Source organism: Procambarus clarkii, chromosome 92, assembly GCF_040958095.1.
Source record: "Procambarus clarkii isolate CNS0578487 chromosome 92, FALCON_Pclarkii_2.0, whole genome shotgun sequence".
In the NCBI taxonomy this organism is placed as follows: Eukaryota; Metazoa; Arthropoda; class Malacostraca; order Decapoda; family Cambaridae; genus Procambarus; species Procambarus clarkii.
The window spans coordinates 9,501,663-9,529,222 of NC_091241.1; the positions used below are offsets into that span (position 1 = coordinate 9,501,663).

Genomic DNA, 27,560 nt, shown 5'->3' on the forward strand with positions numbered 1-27,560 from the left:
TTGTAATGACATTTACTGAAACTTGGCAAATTGAAGCCATATATATTTATATTGCTAAATTAGATCTTTACTACTGCTACTAGAATATGTAGGAAAGGTAAATTCCTTAAAAAAAAATTTCCATCTGAATTTGTAAACTACTAAATGGTAATTTGAAAAGTAAAGAAAGAATGGCTTTAAATCTGAAATTAATTTGTTGAAATATTTTTCAGGTGAGTGATTATGATGCATGGACTGAGGCTCCTTTACTCTGCAAAAAGAAATCTACAAAAGTGGGTGAGTTTGAATTTGATGTTTTAGCTATATCAATGACCTAATCTTAATTCTCTTATCTAGTCCATTTATAGGTGTGTAACCATGTCCTACTGTTGCAACCCACAGGGGATGATGCAGTTTACTGATCCTACCCCATGTCATAAAAGGGGACCAGGCAGTCCTGCAGATTTCCCTGGCTTGGCTTTTTCAGAGCTTTGCTCTACTACCCATCTAATAGATGGACTAGATTTGCATAGGTTCAGGGACCCTTAACAATGGTTAATTCTCACAGGGCTTGTTTGCTGAATGGGTGGATGCATCTAAAACTTTAGTGCCTGGCATGCATTGTACAGTGCTTTCAGTAAAGCATATGTACAATGTGTTGATGGCACTAAAGTGGTGGATGTAATGCACCCATTCAGGGAACAAGCTCTGCATGAAAATCAGAGGAAGGGATAGGCCTTGCTGAGCCAATCTTAAAAGATTGGCTGTTAGGATTGTTTTGGCTTATTATTAGGCATTGGTGATAATAAAAGTAGTGTCCCTGTTTAATGTTTATTTCTTTTACAGGTGATTCTCTGGAGTTGTCTTGGATCTTCTGTTCATCTAGGAGCATCTGTCCCACAACCTGAAACGATAATAAATATTAGATGTTATAAATACTATATGTAAAACTTATTAAATAAAACAATTTTAATGAAACTACTTTATATACCTTATCCTGAAATTATGCTGGAAATTGTTTACTACTATTGATGCAATGTTTAAAAATTGATTTTTTTTTACATTGAAAATAAATACTTGGTAACATTTACACCTATTTGTAACTTGTTACATAGGTGCATGCAAAATGCATTGAAAAGATGTAAAAGTGGACTACCTATTCAATTTACATAAACTAACAATATTGCAAATTAGTCTGAAATATTAAAGTGGAAGAAACTTTAGTCAATATTTTAGTTTTCATATTTGAAAGTAAATTTAAAGCTATGCAACACCTAAGCTTTGAACAAATTATGATTAAATTAACTAAAGATCATTGTTAAATTTACAAAACATTAGAAAAGTGACACTGAAGCATCTATACAACATGGTTTTCACAAAGTCCCTAACTTAAATTTAATCAAAGCTCTTAAATGATTTGTCTGCCAAACTCCTCAGATATTGAAATATTTTACCTAGATTAAAACCATCATTGTTTGAAAGGGCAAAACAGATTACCATCAATTAGTTTGACCTAACATCTGCAAGGTCCTGAAGGAATGGCATTTTTTTTTTTGTAAAACTTTGATTGCTAAAAACAAACCCTGCCTACTGAACCTGCTCATTTTTTTTAGAAATGGTAATTGCAACATTACCAAAGGCCATTGTTTTAATAGCCAATGTACCAAATGAAAGACCAAGAAGCAACAAACAGGTACATGGTAGAAAGGACAAAAGAGTGGTTACGAGGACCCTTTCATTTGTTAAAGAAATGACTGGGGAAAAATGCTGTCATACCACAAGGGGTCTTAACCCTTGTCATATACATCACTGACATTAATCTAAATATTACCAACCACAAAAATTGCTGATAACATGTTATAAATTTTTTTTATAATATTGAGGCCTTAATGCAGATCTCTAACTACAAATAGTAACAAGACTGGCAATTTCTTAATATAAAACAAAAAAATCCAAGACCTTGCACGTGAGCCAGAACAATCCATATCACAACTACCACATTAAAATGAAACAACAATGAAGGTAAGGTAATTACCAAAAGAAAGCACCAAACCGGGAAGGCCATGTAGCACCATCAAAGTGCAAAATAATCAGAGGGCGCTAAATATCACGAGGAATGCCAATACGAGAACAAAAACGCATAAGGCGAACGATATCAAAAGTATCTGATTCACCTAGAATTCTATCGAGGGACAAGTGACTGCGAGGGACGGTCGGAAAGCAAGACACACGCTCGTCCTGGAAGTCAGGACATTCAACAAGGATATGCACAACTGTAAGAGGGACAACGCAATTCGGACAATAAGGATCAGGGCGGCGCTCCATTAAGTGACCGTGGGTTAAGCGGGTATGACCAACCCACAGCCGTGCCAAAGCAGTGTCCCACCGCCGGTTACGGTGGTAGGAGGAAGGCCACGGGGACACACTAAGTTTGAGAGTACGCAGCTTGTTACCAACCATAGAGGACCAACAACCCTGCCAACGGGCAAGAATGAATAACAGGATAAAAGTCGGAATAAGGAATACCTTTACGGGAGATGGGACAAGAACGGATAGCTTCCTTAGCGGCAGCATCCGCACGCTCATTGAAACACCAATATGGCTGGGAACCCAGCAAAACTCTACTGATTTAAATTTACTAGAAATAAGAAACAGCCAATGTTGAATCTCAATGACCACCGGATGGACAGGATTAAAGGACCCTAGAGCCATGAGGGCACTACGAGAATCAACTACAACCACAAAGGAGGAATGAGAATGAGAAAGCAAGAGACAAAGAGCATAGAGAATAGCATAAAGTTCTGCCGTAAAGACGCTAGCCTCCGAAGGGAGGCGACACATGTAAGTACGGTCAGGAAAAACAACAGAGTAGCCCACACCATCCGCAGACTTAGACCCATCAGGGAAGATGGAAATAGAGAGGGAGTGCGAAGAAAAGTGCTCAAGGAAGAGGCTTTTCAGAATTGTAGGAGGGGTAAAGGCTTTAGTAATACAAGTCAAGGACGTACAAAACTTGGGAACGGGGACTCTCCACGGAGGTAATGAAGGAACAATACGAGGAGAAACATTAGAAATATGAACAGAAAGAGAATCCTGTAAGCGAGATAACTGGACAGAAAGTGGGAGACAATGAAGAGGAACAGGAACCACAGGAGGAGGAAAAGTCAATGCACGACAGAGGCGAGAGGAAGGATGTTGGAAGGACCGCGCAAGATAGCGAAGACAGTAGCGATCACGGCAGTCCTGAAGAGAGAGAAAGCCAGTGTCAACATACAAACTAAGGGCGGGAGTCGAACGAAAGGCACCAGAGCCGAGACGCAACCCAGTATGGTGCAAAGCATCAAGACGGCGAAGAGTAGAAGGAGAAGCAGAAGAGTATGCAGGGCAACCATAATCGAGTTTAGACAGGACGAGAGAGGAGTGCAAATAGAGGAGAGTGCGCCTATCCGCTCCCCAAGAAGTATGGGACAAAACCTTAAGGAGGTTAAGGGCCTTAGAACATTCAACTCGGAGGCAAGAGATATGGGCTGACCAAGACAAACGAGTGTCAAAGACTAACCCCAAAAGCTTCGCGGAATCCCTGTACACAATGAGATGACCATAAAGCAACAACAATGAAGTAAAGGTCCTTTCAGTAAGAATCTATCATTCACTGAAAGTTGCTGCAGTTAAAAATAAAAGAAAATACAAGTCCCTAGAAATAAACAACCAACCTTTTTGACTAAGGAAAAGAAGGTAGTTATTCTACTGTATAAATCTAAGTATTCACTTAGATAACTGTATCCAAGCATAGAGGTTCCCCCCCCCCCCCCCGTTCCCTTTCAGAAAAACATCTACTTTCGAAAAAGTTTAACATTGGCCAACAAAAATGATTCCAGAACTAAATTGCCTAATACCAGGAACAACTGAGAGCCATGACAAACACTGCAACCCTCTCCTACCCCCAAGTCTTATGCTATTTATGATCCAAGGTAATTTGAGATACTATACTGTACTTCCTACAGACGAGTCTAGTGAGAGGGTGATCTCCTGGCGATTAAATTGAAGCACGATACAGGTGTCAACGAACATCAGTCAGCCCACTTGTCAGCACAGTGGATAACTAATGACATCATAATCTGCAGTGTTGTATGCCTCCCTGTGGCCATTGAAATCAATAAAACACAGGGTTGTGGCAATGTTTACAGCACAAGGCAAGGTATAGAGGAATCCTGGAATGCCATGTAATGTGTAGTCCTTGAATGTGCTTTAGGCAACCAAATTGAATAACAACATTTCTGGTGTTCGGCTATATAATCCGAGTTTCTCATTCGGTATAATGTTTTAAACCTAAATAGGAATTCACTTTAAAGGTCAATTTATTTGGAAAGTGCTAACCACATTCCAAATTACTGAGCTCTGAAAGTACTACAAGGCAAGTTTAACCGAATTAGTGTTTGCCTATCCATACCCCCATGAGGTATGTGACAACACTGAATAAAGAAAGGGTCTTTGAGCATTCACCGTGCAGGTATTTGACATGACCAATATAGCCAAGTGTTAAAGATCATTCTAAGCAGTTCTGCACAATCCATATACTATCAATTAATATAATTGTACAATGGTGCTTGGTGGATGATATTTCCTATTAAAACTCATTGGACAACTGTTTGTATTAGACATTTTAAACCTACAAATGGTAGCCCTAGATATCGCACTACAGTATTAATTACAAGATGAACAATGTAAAATCAATACCACAACAGCAGAGGATGACGGCTTTTCAACAACCGACAAACACGCAGGTCTAACACCAGCCATCCCGAGAGAGGACGTCCCAAGCATGTACACCCCACAACTTTACATCACCTTTGCTACCTCACGCGAGCACGCAACAGCATGAGGATGCCATACTCCCAAACCAACTCCATGCACTTTGAGGCTTTAACAACTCAACATTTAAAAAGTTGATTTAAAAAATCAAACACCTGAATTTTTCCCTAATTAAATTTACTAGGGAAATGCACACCAAGCCATGAAACTTACAATGAAGATGAACAAACTACACACAACTGTCACCAAACTTCCACATACCACCCCCCTCTCACTCCTGCCCTCCCTCCTTAGGTGCTCTGATTGGCTGAGCACCTGAGCCACCACCACTCACCTCTTGTTGTGAGAGCCGAAAGCATGTTTGGTTGCACTTTAAAAGTTCCCGAGTGTATTCGCCTAATTGTGAGTACCGCCTGCCCGGTTCACCATTTTGTTTTTCAATCTACCTCAATTTACCCCTTTACAGTCAAATATTATGCAAAATTCTGTTTAAGACTTGTCCCTTCTTAACTTAAATAACTGCTTTGGCCATCTGCAATCTTTCTAGGTGGGTAACAATGACTCTTGAGGCCAGAAAGGACTTATCAGATGGCGATCATAACAATACGGTACACACACAAAATCACAACCCGATATACACCAAGCAGAAAATCCACTGGAGCTGTGAGGCAACGTAAACCCTTGCCCAAGGCACTGGCAGCTGCATACTCTACCACAGTATATTACTGACTTTGTAAAAGTCTTACAACCGGATTTCCCCATAAATCACAGCAAGTTTTGAGGCCACTCCTTGAGTCAACGTCTTACGTAAGACCTACAAGCACTCGGGTGAAGGCTGAAGCAGTTCAACACCATACGCCCCAACTTCAAATACACAGTTGAGAGGCGGGACCAAAACGTGATTTTCTGTGTGTGCCTGAAGTTGGGGCATACGGTCTTGCTTCACCCTTCACCGGCGTACTTCAGGGGTTTTATTTAATACTTGGACTGGCTTCAGTAGGGCCTCCAGACTTTCTGTGGCTTCACAAGTGTCACGTGAATCCCCTGCATAGCAGTGGAACTGCCTTTTCCCTTCACCTTCAATGCCTCTGCACTGGAAGTATTATACATCTACACCAGCCCAGAAGAGTCATCAGTCCTGCCACCTCTCCATACCCCCCAGGGCCTGGCATGGCCTGGTACGACTCAGAGGCAAGCCGGGCGCCACTCCTAACTGGCAGTTTGTCCCCACAAACAAGCAGTTAGCCGCCTTCAACTGACAGTGGTACAGCTCAACACAAAGGCACCGCCAGCCACAACAAGCAGTTTGCTAGTTGACCAAATGTCCACCTCGTGTTGACACTGGATGAGTCATCACCGCCGGACTATATAAAGAGCGCTGCCTCCCTGGAGAGCCAATCTCTCCCTTAGTGCTCTAGGATCACCTTCGTGTCTCTAACCCGTCGTCCGCTTCCAGCCAACGTCGTGTGACTGATGCCATGGTGGTATGGTAGCTGTCTTCAGAACACCAGTATATCTTCATACTTTTATTTATTGCTTATAGTTTATTTTTTGCATTTAAGGTCATACTAACTTGTTCACCTTTGCATTACATGATAGTCAAGTATTGTCATGTGTTATTTTTGTTCATTACTATTTCAATAAATTGTTTAATTATTTATTTGATAATTTTAATTTGTTTCCACCTGCAACTTACACACTGCAAGGCCAATAGCAGCATTTCTTTCATTTATGTGAGGGAGAGCCATACCATCTTGGTTCAGTATAGCTGTGATACCATAACCCGTCACACAAGATATCCAGTTGTAAGACTTTTACCATCAGTGGTGGTAGAGTATGCAACTGGCAATGCCTTTGTTACAGGTTCGCTTCATCTCACAGCCCCAGTGGATTTTCTCACACATTTGAATACATGAAACAACTTTATTTGATACATTCCAAACCAAAGTACTGTACAGTACAGTAATTATCAAACCATCAAATGTGTGGGATAATCATAGTGCGCTAAATATCACTAACGTCGCCAATACAAGAACAAAAACGCATACGGCGAACAATATCAAAGGTATTGAATTTACCAAGAATTTTATCGAGGGACAATTGACAGTGAGGGATGGTCGGGAAGCAAGACACGTAAGTCCTGGAAGTCAGGACATGTAGAGACAACGGTTTGGACAATAAGAAGCAGGGCAGCGCTCCATTAAGTGCCCGTGAGTTAAACGTGTATGACCGATATACAACCTCGCCAGAGCCGTTTCCCACCACCGGTTACGGTGGTAGGAGGAAGGCCACGGGAACACGCTACTCTTAAGAGCACGCAGTTTGTTACCAGTAACAGAAGACCAACAACCCTGACAACGGGCAAGAATGGGGAAATGAATAACTGGGTAAAAGTCATAATAAGGAATACCTTTACGGGAGATGGGACAGGTGCGGATAGCTTCCTTAGCGGCAGTGTCCGCACGCTCATTTAAGAACACACCAATATGGGTGGGAATCCAGCGAAATTCCACTGTCTTAAATCTACTGGAGATAAGAAACAGCCAATGTTGAATTTCAACTACCAAAGGATGGACTGGATTAAAGGATTCTAGAGCCATGAGGGCACTGCAAGTGTCAACTACAAACACAGAGGAGGATTGACAGCGAGAAAAGAGTTGATGAAGAGCATAGAGAATAGCATAAAGTTCTGCCATGAAGATGCTAGTCTCCGGAGGCAGGAGACACAAAGGTGCAGTCAGGAAAAACAACAGAGTAGCCTACACCGTCTGCAGACTTGAGACCCATTGGTGAAGACGGAAATAGAGTGGAAGTGTGAAGAAAAGTGTTCAAGGAAAAGGTGATTTAGAACTGTAGGAGGGGTAAAAGTTTTAGTCATGTGGGTCAAGGCTTACAGAATTTAGGAACGGGGACCCCTCCATAGGGGCAAAGACGGAATGACACGAGGGGAAATATTGGTAACACAAACTGAAAGAGCATTTTGTAAGAGAGGCAACCGTACAGAAAGAGATAGGTGGTGAAGGGGAACAGGAACCACAGGATGGGTAAAGGTCAAGGCATGACATAAGCAAGAGTGAGGGTGCTGTAAGGACCGTGCAAGGTGGAGAAGACAGTAGCGATCATGGCGATCCTGTAGAAACAGGACGCCAGTTTCAACATACAGGCTTAGGGTAGGTGTCGAAGGAAAGGTACCAGAGCTGAGCCGTAACCCAGTATGATGCAGTGTGTCCAGATGGTGAAGGGTAGAAGGAGAAGCAGACGAGTAAACAGGGCCATAATCGAGTTTAGACAGAACGAGAGAGGAATGTAAAGAGAGGAGCAGTGTCGATTAGCTCCCCAAGAAGTATGGGACATGACCTAAAGTTAGTTAAGGGCCTTAGAGCATTCAACTCGGACGTAAAAAATATGGGGCGACAAAGACAAACGAGTGTCAAAGATTAGCCCTAAAAGCTTTAGCAGATTCTTTGTACAAAAGGGGATGATCCCTGTTACCTAACAGTAAATAGGTATCTGGGAGTTAGCTCTTACAGGCTGCTTCCTAGGGGGGTGCGTGTGTGGGAGAAAAAAAAATTTAGTAGTTAACCACTGAACTGCTCTGTCTCCAAATAACACCCTGGTGCACAAGAAATAAATTCTTTCCAAAATTTTTTTTTCTCTTCTTATATTGTTAAAATGCAGAGTCTGATCACGGGGAAACTAAACAAAAAATATTGTATGTGACTTACTTTAGCTGCGATGGAGCTGGGAAGTTGAGTAATTTATGGGCGCTAAGATTTGGAGCGACGGGGGTCTGTCGGCCCCGCCACCCAGTGCGACGGCAGTTGCTGCGAATAAAATGTTGCGCAATTATTTTGAAGTTTCTCATTCATTTCTTCCTTTTTTTTGCTGTAATATTATTTAAAAGTGTGTAATTTGTGGAATTTATATAATTCAAAGTATAGAACATCGCTATGCTCAAAATTATGGGCCTCATATATGCAACATATTCTACAATCAAACAGTGTTTTTGCTGTTATTACACTATATACACACATTGTATATACCCATCTACGTATGTATTCACCATAACGATCTACTGTGTTGGTATGGTGAGCCCAAAAAACATGAGTGAGTTACCACACCCTGCCAGTCCTCCCTCCCTCCTCCAACACATTACTCGCCAACATTCCTCCTCCCAAAATACTGTTATTGTGTTTATTACACTATTTACACACGTTATGTATAAGTATGTACATGTTTTATTCATGTACATACGTACATACTTGCCATCTCCTCACCTCTCTCTCTTGCCTACTTAATGCTCTTGCTTCCCTCATCTCATCACAATCGACTTTATAATGGTCCAGGACGGATCGAAATGTCGTCGTCTATTCAATTTCCAGTGTGTGGTTTGGTCAACAATGAAATCTTCATGCAAGATCTTATAAAGAAAACCCCTAGAACGAGTTTTGCAGATACGAAAGAGTTTAAGGTGAGTAGGGGATGGTTTGAGAAATTTTGAAAAAAAGACGTGGTATTCATAGTGTTGTGAGGCATGGTGAGGGTGCCAGCTCAGACAAAGTAGGGGCTGAAAGATTTGTTCGTGATTTTAAAGATTTTGTAGATACTGTATTGATGGATATATTCCACAACAAGTGTTTAATTGTGAGGAGACATGGCTATTCTGGAAAAAATTGCCGAAGAGGACATACATTACCAAAGAGGAGACATCACTGCCCGGACACAAGCTAATTTGGGCTAACTTGTGTCAGGATAGGCTAACTCTTGTGCTGTGTGGCAATTTGAAAATTAAACCCTTGCTCGTGTATCATTCCGAAAATCCAAGAGTTTTAAAAAATATATAACGTGCAGAAAAACTGTGATGTAGAGTGGTTTGCCCTGCCATCAAAAAATATCTGCAAGAGAAAAGTTTGACACTAAAGGGCCTGCTTCTCGACAATGCTCCTGCTCATCCTCCAGACTTGGAGGATGCATTGTTGGGGCCACTTTTTTTTTTTTTAGGGATATTCCTGCATGGGCCCTAAGTTTCTGGCTAATGAACCAATGACATGAAGGAGGAGTTTTCAACCTACCTTGTGTTAGGTGTGCAGGGGTCAATAGGCTGAACATAATGTCAGGAGCAAAGGGGGGCGTTTGCCTCTTCAAACACAATTGTGACCATCTTCATCTCTTCGAACTATCCTAAATGCTCTCTTCACCCGTCTGACCAAATTGGGTGTCCAGACCACCTTTGAATCTGAAATTGTAAAATTAATAGTGATTTCAGAATATTCAGTCCATTTATACTAACAAAATTATATACAGTATACTGTAATTGAAATTTTACAGAATGATAATGGCAATTTAGTAACTTTGTTAAAATGCACATGGGGGAAATACATGAAAATAGGTTAATATGGTTTGTAAGGTTGATGGGAAATGTTTATTACTTTTATGATTTAAAAGATGTATAGCCCTGATACTCCATCCTGGGTGCATTCCACCAGGTAATGACCACAGCAAAAGTTTTCCACGAGGCTCTATTGTCACACAAACTTTTCACATTTTCAAACTTGATTCATCTTCTTCCCCCTCGTTCCAGGGGTTTTCTTTAAAAGGTCTTCATGCAAATGCCTTGGTTTCTCACAAATGAAGTTAGTTGAAGGCAGGGGCCAGGCCAACTGGTCGTGCCGATCGGTACTAATGCTTAAGTACAGTGGTACCTCGGAATGCGAGTGTCCCTGTATGCGAGTTTTTCGGAATACGAGCAGGATTTCCTCGAAAAATATGTCTCGGAACGCGAGGGTTACCTCGGGACACAAGTTTGTTGATACGCGTACAGGCCGACCCAGCGCGTGGTGGTTCGGCGATCGTCGCCCCTCCACCCCTCGGTTTACCATTGTCTCGCGCCCAGTGACTACCCCACATCAATTCTTCTCGCGGATTTTCAGTGTTTTGTTGGATTTTTGGTGATTTGACTATACAATTTGTTATTATATATCTCTCCATGGATCCCAAGAAAGCCAGTGGTAAGGATAAAGGCCAGAAAGCCCATGTGAGGATGACAATAGAGGAGAAACAAGAGATCATTCGGAAGCATGAGAACGGTACACGTGTTGTTGAACTTTGTAGGCAGTACAACAAAGCCACATCAACAATATGCACTATACTTAAGAAGAAAAATGAGATTATGAGTGCTAAAGTGGCAAAAGGAGTCAGAACAATAACGAAACAAAGACCACAAATACTTGAAGAAGTGGAAAAGTTGCTATTAATTTGGATACACGACAAGGAGTTAAGGGGTGACAGTGTTTCGGAGGCCATTATTTGTGAGAAAGCCAGGGTTTAGACAGATTTGTGGTGAGGAAATCGAGCAGAGCCTCAACCAGGACCTAGTGGCACTCGGATAAAACATCCCAGGGAGAGCACACCAGAAAGGTCTTCACTGCCTGATGTGATAATGGAAGGGGACTCCCCTTCCAAACAGTAACTCCTCTCCTTCTCCCCCCTCCTCACCATCTTCCATACGCCTACAGCATTCAACAGCAAGGTAAGTAATAACTTGAACATAGTTTTGTAGGTTTATTTAGATGAATTAGGTATAAAAATTTAGTTTGATGTGGGGTTTTTGGGGTAGTCAGGAACGGATTAATTCATTTCCCTTTATTTCTTTTAGGGAAATTAGCTTCGGATTACGAGTTTTCGGAATACGAGGCATCTCCAGGAACCAATTAAACTCTTAAACTGAGGTATGCCTGTACAAGCCAGCTTAAGTGAACCTCAAAAAATATTCATAGCTCATAATGTGAAGCAGCATATTACAAACCATTAAAATTGGCAAATGGTATCTAAATACATATCTGAACAAGCTAAAGAAAAATTCTAGAAACCAAACTGAAAAGCATAACAAATTAAAACATTAGAAGCACTTACACTTACAGTACTTTCAAAAACTAAGACACATTCTCAAATATTAACTGTAAAGCTTAGCCTTGCACTTTTATTTGCTTACCAGGTGTATTGTTCCCAGGTCGTACGCCATCCTTAACATGCACGCCATCAGTCTGCAGATGGCGACGAAGATTGCTCCAGCTACTATCCGTTCTGGGATCAATGGTTACAACAACGTGGTGGACAGTCTCGGGCACAGCATCTTCCCCTTTAAGATCTACCCAGGTCGGGAAGTGCATCAAACGTTCCTATGTAAAGTTTTTCTATAGTAAAATTCACTGGTCGGAGCAAAATTATTTTAAGGTATTGAAATATCTGTACTCTATTTGGAATTCAGAGGCTCTAATATCAAGAAAATATTCTTGGTAAAATTATTATTTTTTTCTTCTTTTTACAAATTTTTTGTACATCTCTTATTTATAGACACTAAATTAAAAACCAAAATTAAAAAAAATATTATACGATAAAAGTTTTGGCTTCAACATGTACACCCTTATTTAACAGACTAGTAGCTACCAATTCTTTCAAATAATCTGCTATAAGAACTGACATAACAATAATTAGCAATACAGTACATTATATTCATACTGTACCATTTACAGACAATTCTATTTTATCAGTTAATAATAACATTTAAATACAAAATATAGCAAGTACTGTACTTCTGTTCATTTTTTAAGTAATCTGCTTTAAATACATTTTCCATCTCCTTAATACAATCAAGCAGAATTTCAACATTTTTCTACATATTTCTGGAATAAATAATTTAAATTGACTTAAATAGTGCATTGCAAGTGCATCGTTAGGTGCAATGCACTTGCACCATCCACACACAGGATTCTTAAGTTCAGTGTCTAATATCAGACAAGCTTGCTCCACTACCACTATGTTCCACTTTCACGAGGTTGGAAGGCATCAACACCAAGAAAACATGGAGGCGTATATGAAGAGATAAAACTTGTTACACATATTACACAATAAATTAACCATACTTTTCACAAAACACAATCACAGAACATGAATGACCACACACACCAGTAAATCAATAGCAGCAATGATCCACAGTAGTGCTTAAGTAGGTATACAGAGCTCCTTGTGAGATGCCAATTACTGCAGAAATACAACAACACAAACTTCCTCTTCACAGGAAGATGATGGGATGACATGCAACCCGTCCTCTTAAAAATAACGTCACTTTTCGCTCGTATACGCGCTATGGCCAAAAGTGGACGTAATTTGAAATGAAATTAACTCACAAAAGTGACGTACTGTCCTGTTTTCTGTTTGAGTCGTCCGGCTTACTCGGTAAGGTTAGAAGAGGAGACTTTCAATTAACGTTTTTCATAACGTTTTGAAACTTTATGAGAATTTCCTGCCCACCTAACCTACCAGAGGACCCTTAACTTACTGTTGTTGAAAAAAAAAAAAAATCCCAAATTTTCATTTTTTTTTTCATTTTCATATAACTGTACGTCCACTTTCGGCCATACGGGCAAACGGCCAAAAGCGACATTTTTAAGAGGACAGGTTGTGAAATGAGGGAAGAGAGGGAAGGAAGTAGCTGCACTGATGCCTTAAAGTCCTCAAGTGAAATCTGCATGGAAAATTGGTAATGATGCTGCTCCTCTGTGAAAGGTTCTCAAAATTAAGTTTCTATAGCTCTTAATGACAGCTTTAAAGCAGGTGGATGAAATGTAACATGCCAGAGTTTTGTCATCATCATCCTACAGGCTCACCATAGCCCGTGCTGCTTGGGACTTTTTGTTCCAAGTAGCGAATCTTGAACATCAACATCATCATCCATACTTGGGTGAAACATGGAGTTGTAGCAGTGTGCGAGGGCTGAGATATTGTGCAGCTGAAAGCTTTACTGTGGATAGTAGAAGACTTGAAAATGAGTAAACTGAAGCAAACTGTAGTAGAAAGGATGACGAGTGTGTGATGTAGGAAGTACAGTACTAGAATCTGTCGTTTAAATATTTGATGCGTGTAATTGGAAAAAAGTTTCATGCAAATAAGATTGAGCAAAGACAGAACTGAGGGAAGGAAATTGACGGGTGGAATGTAAACCGTGCCTATAGTAAAAGCAACATACTAAATATTGTACTATATTTACTATGATATTATCTTTTCTTCTATTTCTTTCAGGTAACACATTTTCAGCAGCCTTCCAACATGAATAGCAAAGCTTTAAACTACTGAATCTCTCACCTTCACCACTTCTGCAATTACATTCATAAAGTCTGATACACAAATTCCTAACATGCACTTATGATTCAATCTACAGTATTTCCACATTGAAAAAGAGAGCATTAAGTAACTTTGAAGTATTAAAGACACAATGTCATATTATATATATAAAATATGTATACCTAACCATTAATAAAATGTCACCCTTGTACAAAATATTCTTTATGGAAACTAATTGATACATTAGACAACATTCTTTCCACTCCATATATGCTTGGAACACACTAGTCATGCTATTCACTTTGTTAATTTTCACTTGATTATTATATAGTATACCATAATCTAAGATAATTCATAATCCTTAGTCTTAAGACATTGCACCGTTGAGAAGGCACAATTTTCCTTAGCAAACAAGTGTTACCAAATAAGGGTTCAGAAACTTACTGCCATGCGCTTCACTTCAAAGGAATGTAGGGTGGCAGAACAGACCACCATCTGGAGTCTCTTGCCTTCAGATGTGATTTTGGGTATGGAGTTGTAGATGTTATTGATGAGACGCTCATGCCCCTGCAATACCAGTACACTTGTATACAAGATAAAGTAATTACAGGAAACAAAATATGGCAAGAAATTTAATGCAATAAATGAAAGTCAACAAAATACAATAATGCATCAAGTTACCTTATAAATAAATCAGCTGTATATTTAAAGTCATTTAAAAAATATGACCAACCTTTCCAGGATGAAATCTATAAAAGTTGCCCAACTCTCAAGTGCCCATTTACTGATAGCCAAAGACGCACATTAAGGAAATGTGTAAATGTTCCACGAGTAGTTGACTTAATACAAGAAATCGGGTAGTCAAGAGTTCTTAGTTTTTTTTCTAATTCATAAGGCAAGCTGATGATACAGTACTTGAATTTATATCAGGTATTCCTACATATTTACTACCAAAATATAAAAAGTACTTTTCCTTGGATAAAATCAAACTTACCTGTTTAAGAAGTCCATCAGCCTCATCCAACACAAAGAATTTGCAAGACTGGAGAGAGAGTTGTCCTGTATTAATAAGATCTTCCAAGCGTCCTGGAGTACCGCAAACAATATCCACACCTGCATTGAGTGCTGCTATTTGCTCCTTCACGGGTATACCACCAACAACAAGAAGGTCACGAACCACTGGATTATCTAGATGCTTACGAAACATTTGAACCTGTTTTAGGGTCTGTTCTGCGAGTTCTCTTGAAGGCTGTTAAATGATAAAAACTTTTGTTTGCATTAAAAAAAAAATGGTCTGCTTTTGGAACTTGCCACTTCTATCTAAACTGTTTAACAATTCACATAGCACAACATACTACTTTTAGTTTGAATCTTCATATTGTATGTATCCAGGATTTAATGAACAGGTTAGTTTAAAAGCAACAGTGATGTAAAAATGAATCTGTACCGAACTGTATAGGTTATATTGTTAGACATCCATCCAGCAATCAATATAAACCAGATACTGGACAAGTAAATACAGACCAGTCATGTGTTACCATTCTTACCTCAATAATGACAGCGTGTGGAGCATTGTTCTGAAGCTTTTGTGGCTTGTCTCCACCTCCCTTCACACCTGAGCTCACAGTACAGTCCTTGCTGGCCTGAGACACTGCTACGTATCCCGCTTTAGGTGGGTGCTTGAACTCTGTTGCACCAAAATTGAAAGACATCTCTGCATTCTGGAAATCACATAAATTGCTATCATCTGTAACTTTCAAATATCATTAAATTCACTGAAGTTATTCTTGCACTTTATTGAAATTAGAGAGATTTGAGTAAAGAACCAACAGTTAAAAACTGATAGAAAATTCAATAAGAAATTTACTTATTTGTATTAATTTTCTTAATGACCTAGATCATAAATATGATCCAAATTTTGGAGGTGTCACTGTATATATACATGACCACTATACACTTTTGAAATACACCAAGTCCAAATACTGTGACAAATGCATAACAAACCAACAAAAAGAAAAAACTGGGCAAATTTCAGTCTGCCTTAGACCATATCTATAATTAATTAATATCATCATCCAATTATCCACCACTGCTTAAAATACACAACTAACATGAATAATGCATGTACTATACTACCAACCTTCAAAACTACAGCTGGATGGAAGACAGCATTCTTGAATTCACTTCGTAATGTGAAAGCTTTACCTAAATCAGTGCCATTTTTGCTGTAATGCATCTCCATGGCATCCAGGTTGAGATAGCAACCAATGACATCCCTGAGGCCAAAAGATTCACCATAATCGTCAAACTGCTTGCAATTAGACTTTTTTCCAGTGCCTCCAAATCCAAATCCCGATTTACATGTTCCAAGATCTAATGCTGCCTGAAAATATAAGTTGTTTTGGTTGTGAATATAAAAAATATTATTGCATAAAGGCAATTGATAAAATATAACATCTCCCAATGCAGGTGAAAATACAGTACAAACTACAGCAAGCCTTTGCTTCTTGAAGTTTTGAAAGCATTAAATTCGCCTAACATGAGGTAGGTACTTTATTACAAATACGCAAGTAATGGTTTACTCAGCACAAATTAACGTTTTAATTTGTTTTACCAACTTTCTGCATTAAATTCTTGCATAATTATCTTTTCCAAATGGACTTCAATGCCTGTTCCTTCCACCCCCCCTTCAAAAAAATATAAATAAAATATTTACTCACTTTCATTACCATTTTGGAAACAATGGCTGTTTCCAGGATGGAGGTGTCAAACAGTTGGGTTTAACTTTACCAGTGTTCTCTTTGGCGTGTAACCATGTTTAATAAATGGTATTCAATAGACCAAAATCAAGTCATTTTCCAACCCGTTCTCGCACTTCCTTAAGTCAATATTGACTTATTAAATACGTGCATATGTGACATACTAATTTATTGTGAATATTTTAGTTTACCTTGAAAAGCTTCATGGCCCACAGTTGCCAGTTCAATGCCACCACATTTCTTCACAAGACTTGAAATTAAGAAACAAAAGGGCTGAGCAGGGAACGAGAAAATCCACAGGAGCCGTGATGAGGATTCGAACCTATGCGCTGTCTTCTCCCAGACAACTAGGCCACAACATGGTAAGAGAATTGCAACCTGGGGTTCTGGCTGACCCCCCCCCCCCCCCCAAGGCTTCCACTGAAGCCAAACCAGGGTTTCTCACAATTCCCCCATGCACTCTGATAGAGTGCATGGGGGAATTGTGAGAAACCCTGGTTTGGCTTCAGTGGAAGCCTTGGGGGGGGGTGGGGTCAGCCAGAACCCCAGGTTGCAATTCTCTTACCATGTTGTGGCCTAGTTGTCTGGGAGAAGACAGCGCATAGGTTTGAATCCTCATCATGGCTCCTGTGGATTTTCTCATTGATATATAGTATTACAGTACTGTGATTTCTCTGAGCCAGGGACTTGAAATATTTATAATTTTCAATTCTTTAATGAAAACATGGATAATTACACAAGTGTATATTTATATATATATATATATTAAGCAAATTTGTTCTTTATGTACAAGTAAGCGACATTTATTATACAGTTTATACACTATAATAGCAGAATATCTTCAGATTAAGTAACAATGCCTATTATAAAAAAGCAGGCAAAGAATATTTGGACCACAATATGTTTACAAAATTTTTCAGCCTTTACAGTATATCCAACAGGTTTTTTTCCACTTACAAATTGTGGAAACATTTATGAACATTAAGAACACAAGATAAAACTGAAGCTGACTAGGTATTTGGGAGTTTCATAATCAAAGCTTTTAATTTAAGTCGTGCACATTTAGACCTTCCCCTCCAGGCAGTTCAGTCCTTGGCTGAACTGCCTGGGGAGGGGGTCAAAAAGTCCACATTTTAACCTCCCAGATAGGTGGTTCAGTAGTGGACAACTGAACTGTCTGGAGCGCGAGGTCAAAATGTCTGCGACAACTACCTGGAGAGGTAGGTCGAAAGCTGGACTTTGTAGTTATAACTCAACCAAAAAGGGGTCAAATCATTCATGTTCCTACCCCAGCATGTTCATGTCGTGGCATTTCAGCCGAGATAATAATGGTTAAGCTAATCAAAGACAAATGGTCCAGCCTGGTGGACCAAACTCAAATTAAGACCACCCATGTGCCGATTCCTAGACCGCCACCTCCTACACTAGTGCTGCTGTAATGCAAAAACCGATTTAATCAAGACTTTCTGGGTTTTCAACCAAGAGTTTACACTTGGAGGTGGTGACTTGACATCTCATAAGCTAAAAAGGACAACAAATTCACATCTATACATTCTAAAAAGTTATCAGCTGAAATAATTGATGTTTAAAGACGTATATACTAGTATGTCAAGAATGTGCATTCAGTACTGTCTTGCAGACACTTTAGCTGTTCACGACTTGCAAACGGATATACAATTTTTATTTACAAATACAGCTGTAAAATGGATTAAATAAATTTGCAATCAACTTATAAATCAAAATACAGTATTTACACATAGTTTTCAGTTTAATTCCATTAAGGCACTAGGCAACCATGACACTTTTTGTAGGTTATTGGTTATTTATACATGTAATGATTAACGTGGTAAATTCTCTGATATTGGAGTCCCTGGTTCAACTGGGCATCAGTCAGTCATGAGTGTGATGGCTCTTATTTAGTGTATGTATTCCAGTACAGTATTTGGTTTATGTGTGGTAGCTCCATCAATGTTGTGAATACAAGCTGGTTAGTTAGCAGACTGCACAGTGAATGACTGGGGAGGGGGAGCTGTGTGTGTGTGTGTGTGTAATTACCCAAGTGTACTGTAGTTACAGAAAAGCTACGCTCATTCCCGTCTTCCCAGTACTGTCGCATAACACAAACTGACAGTTTTGTCATCTGCCACTATTTGCAAAAGAAAAAGTGTGTGTCTGTCCCTGTCCGTTTCATGCAGCACTGTCGTTACTTGGGACGACGCCTTAGAGGAATACACTTGTGAGGCATGGAAGGTTGGGGGGATTTTGGACGTTTCTTTACTCTTGACACCTTTTAAAATATAAGTGAGGAACTATTACACCCAAAATCAGGAACTAATTGGCCCCTGAAAGGTGTTAGTTAACACCCATCCTGGAGGGTTGGTCAGTCTTTACTGATGCTTTGAGCAACCCTTAAAGTTTAAATAGCCCCTATACGATGCTGGAGGAAGTGTGTTGTATGGTAGTGACTGATGAGATGCTCGAGGAGTCTTGTAAGGTGCTGAAAGACTCCTGAATGTTACAGGAAGACTCTTGCAAGGTACTGGATGATCCCTGTGATGCACTGGAGGCTGGAGAGGTTCTGGATGACCCTTGCGAGCCACTACATGACGTCGAGAGGAGACTGGAAGAGGATGACGTGGTTCTGGATGACTTGTCAAAAGCATTAGACGTTTCCTGGAGTGTACCAGTTTTGTTAGTTGCTAGAGTGGATGATTCCTCCTCATCTGCCTCCTCTATGCTGTCGTTGTTGTTGTACATAAGAACTGATGATGACCTCCTCTCTCTCACTGGGGCAGCCAAGATGACCTCGGTCCCCCGGCATTTGACCTTTGACCCAGGTGATAATGTGCACAAGTCACCGACCCGATTGCCTAGTATGGATACAGGACTTTGAGCTTTGTCTCTTCGGTCTTGAGGGAATAGGGACGTCAAATTACCCACCGATGACGATGTAGTCTTGGTAAGTGCCAGAGTTGACCTCAAGTGACCCAAGGTGGCAGTTGATGTGAGATCGCCCAGGGAGGTTGCCGAGGTCATTTGGCCAGAGTTATAGTGCGAGAAGATGCCTGAAGCCCGACTGATGTTCCTATAACAAAAGCAAAGTTTCAAAACATGGAATATCATGAAATGCTATACGACCTACACATTATAGAAGCAAATGTCTACTTTCATAATTGTAATGGCACACTAGGTTTAATCAGGATGATGTTTTGAAGTGGCAGAGTGGTTGGTTACCCCTGGAATGATTTCTCCAGAAGCTCTGCTAAATGTTTAAAAGTGGACCTTGGCATTACTATATTTTACTGGCAACTAATGTTTGTAAAGTGGATAGTTACTCAAGGAAATGTAATAACGAAGGTCATTAAATCACATTATTATAAGTGATCTTGAGAGCTGGGATGAGAAGTGTATACCGAGAAAGTAAGCACCTGGAGGCAATGAGGAGCGAGTCGGCCAGGTGTGCTAAACGGTCCAGGTGTGCTGCTCCAGGGAGGTCCGGCCCGGGCACCTGACACCCGCTGCTGTTGCTACTCCCCTCTGACGAGCATGTCTGTACATAATATGCATAAATTAAAGAAAATAAAGGCATGGAGTTCATCAAGATAAATCATTAGACTGTTGGATGCTTTACATAGTTTTATATGTTATATATTACATAGTTTACTTTAATTCTTAACACCGAGATTAAGCTACTATAATCTTTATTATGAAGATTATGGCCTAAATGACTTTGGCAGTTAAACTGCCTTATTAGTTGTGCTGCATTTGTAGGTGCTCTTGCACAAGTGTTAAGTATAATGTACTTGCCTATCTATTAATATCTACTTCTACCTGTCATCATGCTGGTACTACACTGCATTTATCATGCTGTATCACACCTCATTTGGTACTGCCTGTATTTACCCTGGGGTCATAGCCTGGCTAGTGACTGGAACCCTTTCCCTGGGGCTAGTGGTTGTACCTCTTTGGAAAAGATTTATCATCAATACTGTTGCCAGTAAGTGACCACTGTAGCATCCCTAAGAACCAGTTGTGGAAGACTAGAATATTCTGACTATTCGGAGCTCAGCATGGTGTAACGCCCTTAATGCCGGGAGAGTGCACCCATGACTCACCATGGGAACGCCCTCCCAGCGTTACAATGGGTTAACAAAATGCTGTACTGAATCTATGAATACTTGTCTTTAGTTGGTCGATGTTCCTGTTGTCTTTGCCTGACAAAAACAGCAGGAATACTAATATAATATTTGAAGGGCTTATCTAGCAAATAAGGAAAGACTCACACTGAGGACATCTTCGTGTTTATTATCCAGTGGAGTAACAAGGCCCAGGACATTATCGAGGTAGGCAGTGGAGGAGAGTGGCCTGGTGGGGGACATCCCAAGGCTCTGGCACGGTCCTAGGGGAGGAGACGACAGCCCACGTAGGATACCATCCATTCTGCCAAGCTTCTGGAAAATAAAAATAAGTTGGATTAATGTGTGGAAGATGGCTTAAATTCGGCGATACATTGGTGCCATCAAGAGATTGCTACTGGGTCTTGGTAACGCAGTTCAGATCATTCTCAACTAAATCTGGAATCCCATTGGGGCAAAAATAGTTTAGAAACATTAGATGAAAGGAAATGTGCTTATCACCTAGCAGAAAACAGGTTCCCAAGAGTTAGACAACTTATGGGGTGGCATCCTGGGAAAGGGTCAGTAGTTTGACAATGGATGGGGGCCTCAATACAAGCCTAAAATATATATTGTATATACACAGGCTGCCTGTCCACAACAAAATTAAATAACACACTTGTGTTAGTCTTACAGTAATGAAGACTATACATCACCTGCTTGATGGGGTTCTGGGAGTGGTTCTACTCCAAACCTGGCCCGAGGCCAGGCTCGACTTTCGAGTTTGGTCCACTAGGCTGTTGCTTGGAGCGGCCCACAGGCTCACATACCCACCACAGCCCGGCACTCCTTGAAGAAAACTATCTAGTTTTCTCTTGAAGATGTCCACGGTTGTTCTGGCAATATTTCTCATGCTCGCTGGGAGGATGCTGAACAACTGTGGACCTCTGATGTTTATACAGTGTTCTCTGATTGTGCCTATGTCACAATGTAGATGGAAAGATACTTGTACTGTATAAAAAAAATTCTGTAACTTATTGTCTATTTTGCTCCTGCGACATAATGCAAAATAACCTTTCAGGCTTGGTGCCTTCTTTAGACAAGTACAGTACATACTTCAAGTATTAGTATCCTAAGTGACATTTAGAGCATTTCCAATATCCTGCCATTTGATAATTATTTGCATACAGATATCAGTAAGATGGCCACCTCACATTGTGTTTCACTTCATACTGGATGTCAGGAGTGCTTGCTGGAACTGAGGGCCAGGCAGAAGTTACCTTGGTTGGCTTACAGAGATGCTGGCCACAGTTCAAGTGTTGTTCCAATTCCACATTTAGTATCAAAGCTTTAATTACCAATTTAGTCTTCCCTCCCCATGCCTTAGAACCACCAATGCAGTCAACAATCAATACTAACCACCAATATGGTCAACAATCAATGCTAAACACCAGAGACAGTAAACAATGAATGCTAGAATCACCAATATGGTAGACCATCAACGCTAACACCACTGTTACAGTCTGTCAATACCAACTAACACTGTACAGTCACCCTAGTGTAACACTCCATTGAACCTCTATTTACATTTTGTACAATTTAGAACAGATTCTTGTTCTCCATTTGTAAAATGGATAGGGAACTGAAAGGAAGATACTGGGGCCAGTAGATGAGTATTAGTTTGCAGCCTTTGGTGGAGGCATATGCTGTCAGCCATCCCCATTAATACTAGCAGGTAAAAAAAGGAAGGAGAATTTTGACCTTGTTCAAAGGACTTCAGAGGCACCCATTTACTGGCAGTGAATAAAGAGGCTAAAACATGGCTCATTTGTGGTTCTTTTTGATAGATGAGGACTCTTCCTGATATTCATTAATTTTTGAGTCTTGAGGTGACTTTTGAGCAAAGGGAAGGTTGTTAGCTCAAGTGAAAATTTAGTGAGAATTTGCTGTAGCTTATTCTGGCAAAAAAATACCCGAGTTCCTGATATCAAAGCCTTACCCCATAATTCAGCTCATCACCTACTTAATGCTTGATGTAGAAATTCTTGCTGATAGGATCTACCAAGTTTTATTTCAGTTTATTATATCTATACGTGTGACCTGAAAATACCCATCCTCCTATCATTTTTCCCCCCAAGATGAATTATTACATCATTCTTCTGTGTCTAGTTGGTTATGGTAATTAATAATCTCCCTTAATCTCTATGATATCAGTCATTCAAATTTCCTATTGTTTCTACAATAACCAAGTACAGTAGACAGTTATATTTAACATGTTCAACAGAAGAGAAACATGTAAGTGAAGTATTTCTCATGTGTCGCCTATGAATAAAGAATAGCATATGTCAGATGGTTTACCCCAGACAAGAATGCATATCAATAAGGGATGGAGGTAAGCCAACAAGATGGGTATTGTTTTCATGAGCTCCGATTGTTACACCAAGACAGTGGCTCTCGAATGGCGATGAAAATATATATCAATCCAGAGCATGGGAACTATTATCAGCATGTATAGAAGAGTATATGAAGGTGTGCATACACGAATGTATGGAATGTGCATAAATTGTATGCATATCATGTATGTGAAAGAGTAGAGCTTACCTCAGGTGATGCAGGTGTGACTGGGAGACCAAGGCGGGCACGGAGGTCCTGGAGTTGGATTGAGAGGTCATGATTGGTCCTCTGGAGGCTGGTGTTCCGCTCTGCCAGAAACCTACAGAAGGTATACATACACCATCACTATCATACACACACCACAATCCAACTAGGAGGTATGCACATACCAGGATTAAATGGAAAGGGGTGGGGGGGGGGACATACACCAGGATCCACCAAGGTATACATACACCAGGCTCAAAGAGGGGGGGGTATATGTTTCTCATTAGCATCATACATAAACAAGCAATGAACAGGGTGTATTCACACAAACATCAGCAACTAAAACAGTAATTTCTCGTTTGGTGTGCTTCTATGAACACGGGACAATAAGGTTACAAGAACACACACACAAAAAAAAGCAGCAACACACACACTCACTGTTTCTCTGTGTTAAGGAGAAGGATGTGCTTATTCTGCTGGTGGAGTTTGCTGGAAAGTTTGGTGTTGGCCGTCTTCTGTTCATGGAGCCATTGCTTCACTGCTGCCACCACCACCTGTGGCACAAGTACGGGTTCACAAGCTTTCTATGGTTACCATCTCTTATGATACAGATATAGTAGCTAAATTAGGAGGTTGAATTAGGAGGTTTTTGGGTCATGCCTCTCAACCTTCAGTCAAATGGAATACCAACTTCCTAATTACTGGAACTCTGTTGAATGTGCTGAGAAATCCATGTACATGGGTGTGTGTGTTAACATGCTTGTGTTTGTGTGCTGTGGTAAGGGACAAGGGAGCCCAGGTGGAGGGCAAAGGGCCCAGATGGAGAACAAGGAAGCCATATGAAGGACAAAAGGCACACGTTACCTGGGCATCATTAGCTAGAAGTTCCCTGGCGTGGTGGAGCTCCTCGAGCTGAGCCTCCCGTGCCCTCACCTGCCGACGAAGGTTCTCGCTCTCTGCTTCCCTCGTCGACACCTGCAAGCATTTCAAAACATAAGAATAAAAGTAAATTGCAGAAGGCCTATAGGAGACATCCATTTGTATCCACCCAAAGTCGTATCTAACTTATGCTCGAAACAAGATAACTGATGATTACATGTTATGACCTAAACAGATATGATTAGTTAGGCTCTCTCAAACTATGAGGCAGCGGAAGTGTTCATGGGTGCGTATGAATGGGCCAAGTATGGAAGCTGGATTTATTAAGATTGAGGAGACATCAGGGACATCAGCTTGCTGGAATCCTGAGGGTGTCCCTTGATTATGTAAGGCTGATGGTACTTCAGTGACCTAATGGCGACTGGAAACTATAGCCAGAAATGGTCTTTAAAGCTAATGCACAAATGAGTTGTGTGGAGGGCCAGAGGGCATGTTACATATGTGGGACAGGAGACGAGATATTGGCTCAAGCAATTGGGACAAGTAGTTCCAATATGCAAGCTGCATCAAGTAGTTGGTGCAGAGCCATGAACACATCGCGAGGGTGACATGTCCCGGATAGAGGACTCCACTTTCATTGTAGCCAGGCTAGACTTATGGTGGAATCTTCGAGTTGGTATCATGAGTAGTATGTGTAATTACTAAAGTGTAGTTACGAGAGCTATGCTCGTAGTGTTCCGTCTTCCCAGTACTCGTCACAATGCTTTGAAACTACCGATGGGTTTGTCCACCACCACCACCACCACACTTAACTTATTCCAACCATCTACCACTCTGTTTGCAAAAGAAAATTTTAATACTTTTTCAGCATCTTTGTTTCCTTATCTTGAATCTGTGTCTTCTTGTTCGTGAAGTTGCAAGTTTCAGGAATTCCTCTGTCAATTTGGTAGATTCATGTTAATAGTTTGTAACTAGTGATCATATCCCTTTTTATTCTATCTTCTAGTTTTGGCATATTTAATGCTTCTAGTCTCCTTGTAACTCTTTTTCAGTTCCGGAAGCCATTTTGTAGCATGGCATTTCACCTTTTCCAGTTTGTTTATGTGCTTCTCGAGATTTGGGCACCATACAACTGCTGCACATTCTAAATTTGGTCTCACAAATGCCATGAACAGTTTCTTTGCTATTTCACCATCCATATAATTAAAATAATAATAATAATTTTATTAACAAGAAGGTACAATGGGTTGGCAAGATTACATAAGATTGAAATTTTTACATTCTTGCAAAGCCACAAACACACACAGCATTTCGGCAGAAAACAAAAAGTAAAAGCAAGTCTGAAGTTGAAAAGCGAAGCATACACTCCTCTCACAATGTGTGTGTGTTATGAAGTGATAAACATTGGGCTAGTAGTTTGAGAGAGAAGTGGTTCTCCGGAGGCAAGGATGGTATAGTGACTAGGATTTTGCAGTCTGGAGCTGGCTGGAGATTAAGAGCTTAAGATCCTAAGGGGAGTGTATGGAAATGTAAATATCTCAAAATATATCTTGTATATATCTCAAAAAAAAAAAAAAAAAAAAAAAAAGTATTGAGTATTTGTGTATATACTTGTGAATATATTTATTAATTATTATCCTGTGTATCTATTCCTCTTTTTTCTACTAGCATAGTAGGCTCAAAAAGACACACTAGTGCATGATATGTTCTTAATGACATTATGTCATTATGTTATATAATGAATATTTCATGATGACATTGATATAGCAAATGACAACATTTACATCAGCTGGCCTTAAACTCCCCCCCCCCCCCTTGGTGGTATGTATGGTACATCAGCTAACCATAGACCCTCCTTTGGAGGTATATACATCACCTGGCTGTAGACTCCCTTCCCCCCTAGTTGTATATACATCAGCTGACCAAAGACTCCCTGGTGGTATATACATCACCTGATGGTGAAGGGCAGCATTGCAGTCTTTGAGCTGGTTACTCTCACAAAGCAGCCTAGCCATCTCCTCCTCGATGGTGGCCAGCTGTGCCTCCCACAGCTTCTCCATGAGCTTGGTGGCCTCCATGGTCTCCTGTGAGTTCCCCACTGTTGCCTCCATGCTTGACACCTGTGGTACACCAGGGGTTGTAGCACATCTGGCACTCATCTGCATCCTGGGTTATATACCCAAGGCAGACATAGTTAAAACACAAATGAAAAACCAGGAATGGTTAGGGATGTAGAGAGAACTAGAGGTAGTAAAAATATAATCATCATGGACATACAGAAATCCCTTAGTTCAGAGAAACGGTGAATGTTGTCTAGTTGGGAGTAGTAAACAGTACAATACCATTCACCTTGGCTCTAGGAGACCCCGAACCATGGACCCCACGGTTTTTTAAACTGTACAATCTTTGAAAAGCCCCGACAATGGTTGTGGAAAGACGATGCTAGATTACCTTACGAAGGGCTTCATCACGTGATCTGATGAGGGCGGTTACTTCCTGCTGAAGGTCCACAGTCTTCTTAGTCTCCTGCTTCGCTCGCTCTGATACCTGTGGAGAAAGGTGGTGATAAATTATGTTTAGCACACCACACCACCCACCCCTCACATAATACAGGGACACCACCTACCCCCTCATACACCACCCACACCTTGCAACATATGGACACCACCACACAATAACCTATCTCATCACCTAGGTGAAAGACAATGTACCTGCTTCAGCTGTTCTTCCTTGGCGGCCAGCTGCCCTGTCAAGCGTGAAACCTCTCCTTCAAGGGCGTCCACCTGTGGGCACCACAGGTATGTTACTACCAAGCTAAGTGCCTACTAGGTAACACCAGCCACTATCCCTCAGATAATATAGTATGTATATGCATATAGAAATCACATTAATGTCCTGTATCAATGTAACTTTACTAACACCTTACCCAGCTGGAAGAATAATCAGAATGAGGCAGCATTACCTTGTCCTCCTGAGGCTGAGAATTGGCTGTGTGCCTGCGGGCGTGGGTGAGCTGGGTGCTGAGTGTAGTTACCTGGGCCCGCAGCTGGACCACCTCTGTCTCCAGGCGTTGGGTGGCTGTCTCTGCCTCCTGTAGCTTCTCCTCCAGTCCTGTTACCTGCAATGATCTGATGATGTAGTGCCCTTTGTACCATATTTATCTTGCTTTACCCCTCCCTCCCCCTTACCTCTCAAAGTTCTGAATATAGAGGTAGGGAGCAGGTGGCCAGACACAAGGTACCATTTGGGAGATAAAATCCTTCAAGAATCAAGTAGAGAAAAACGGGGGCTTGGCATT

The 27,560-nt window shown here is 40.6% G+C and overlaps 2 protein-coding genes across 2 annotated transcripts in view; both read right to left on the reverse strand.

Annotated features, from left to right (window-relative positions):
• Positions 1–796: 796 nt before the first annotated feature.
• LOC123775081 (ATP-dependent RNA helicase DDX1-like) lies at positions 797–16,319 on the reverse strand. The gene is made up of 8 exons (XM_069319309.1): positions 16,052–16,319; positions 15,459–15,632; positions 14,906–15,160; positions 14,356–14,478; positions 11,783–11,969; positions 9,864–10,027; positions 8,517–8,615; positions 797–883 (listed from the first exon to the last, which is right to left on the reverse strand). The coding sequence occupies exons 1-6, from the start codon at positions 16,151–16,153 to the stop codon at positions 9,933–9,935; spliced, it is 936 nt and encodes a 311-aa protein (XP_069175410.1). The 5' UTR covers positions 16,154–16,319; the 3' UTR covers positions 797–883; positions 8,517–8,615; positions 9,864–9,932.
• A 1,096-nt stretch (positions 16,320–17,415) lies between these two features.
• The window catches only part of LOC123775078 (early endosome antigen 1), a 63,390-nt gene continuing 53,245 nt past the window's right edge, over positions 17,416–27,560 (reverse strand). Inside the window, exons 30-39 of the mRNA XM_069319310.1 lie at positions 27,225–27,380; positions 26,974–27,045; positions 26,714–26,809; positions 26,215–26,382; positions 24,248–24,358; positions 23,822–23,937; positions 23,387–23,498; positions 20,954–21,121; positions 20,099–20,220; positions 17,416–19,755 (exon numbers count right to left, since the gene is read on the reverse strand). Of these exons, the coding sequence (XP_069175411.1) occupies positions 19,098–19,755; positions 20,099–20,220; positions 20,954–21,121; positions 23,387–23,498; positions 23,822–23,937; positions 24,248–24,358; positions 26,215–26,382; positions 26,714–26,809; positions 26,974–27,045; positions 27,225–27,380 (1,779 nt within the window). The 3' untranslated portion in view covers positions 17,416–19,097. The remainder of the gene's footprint in view (positions 19,756–20,098; positions 20,221–20,953; positions 21,122–23,386; positions 23,499–23,821; positions 23,938–24,247; positions 24,359–26,214; positions 26,383–26,713; positions 26,810–26,973; positions 27,046–27,224; positions 27,381–27,560) is intronic.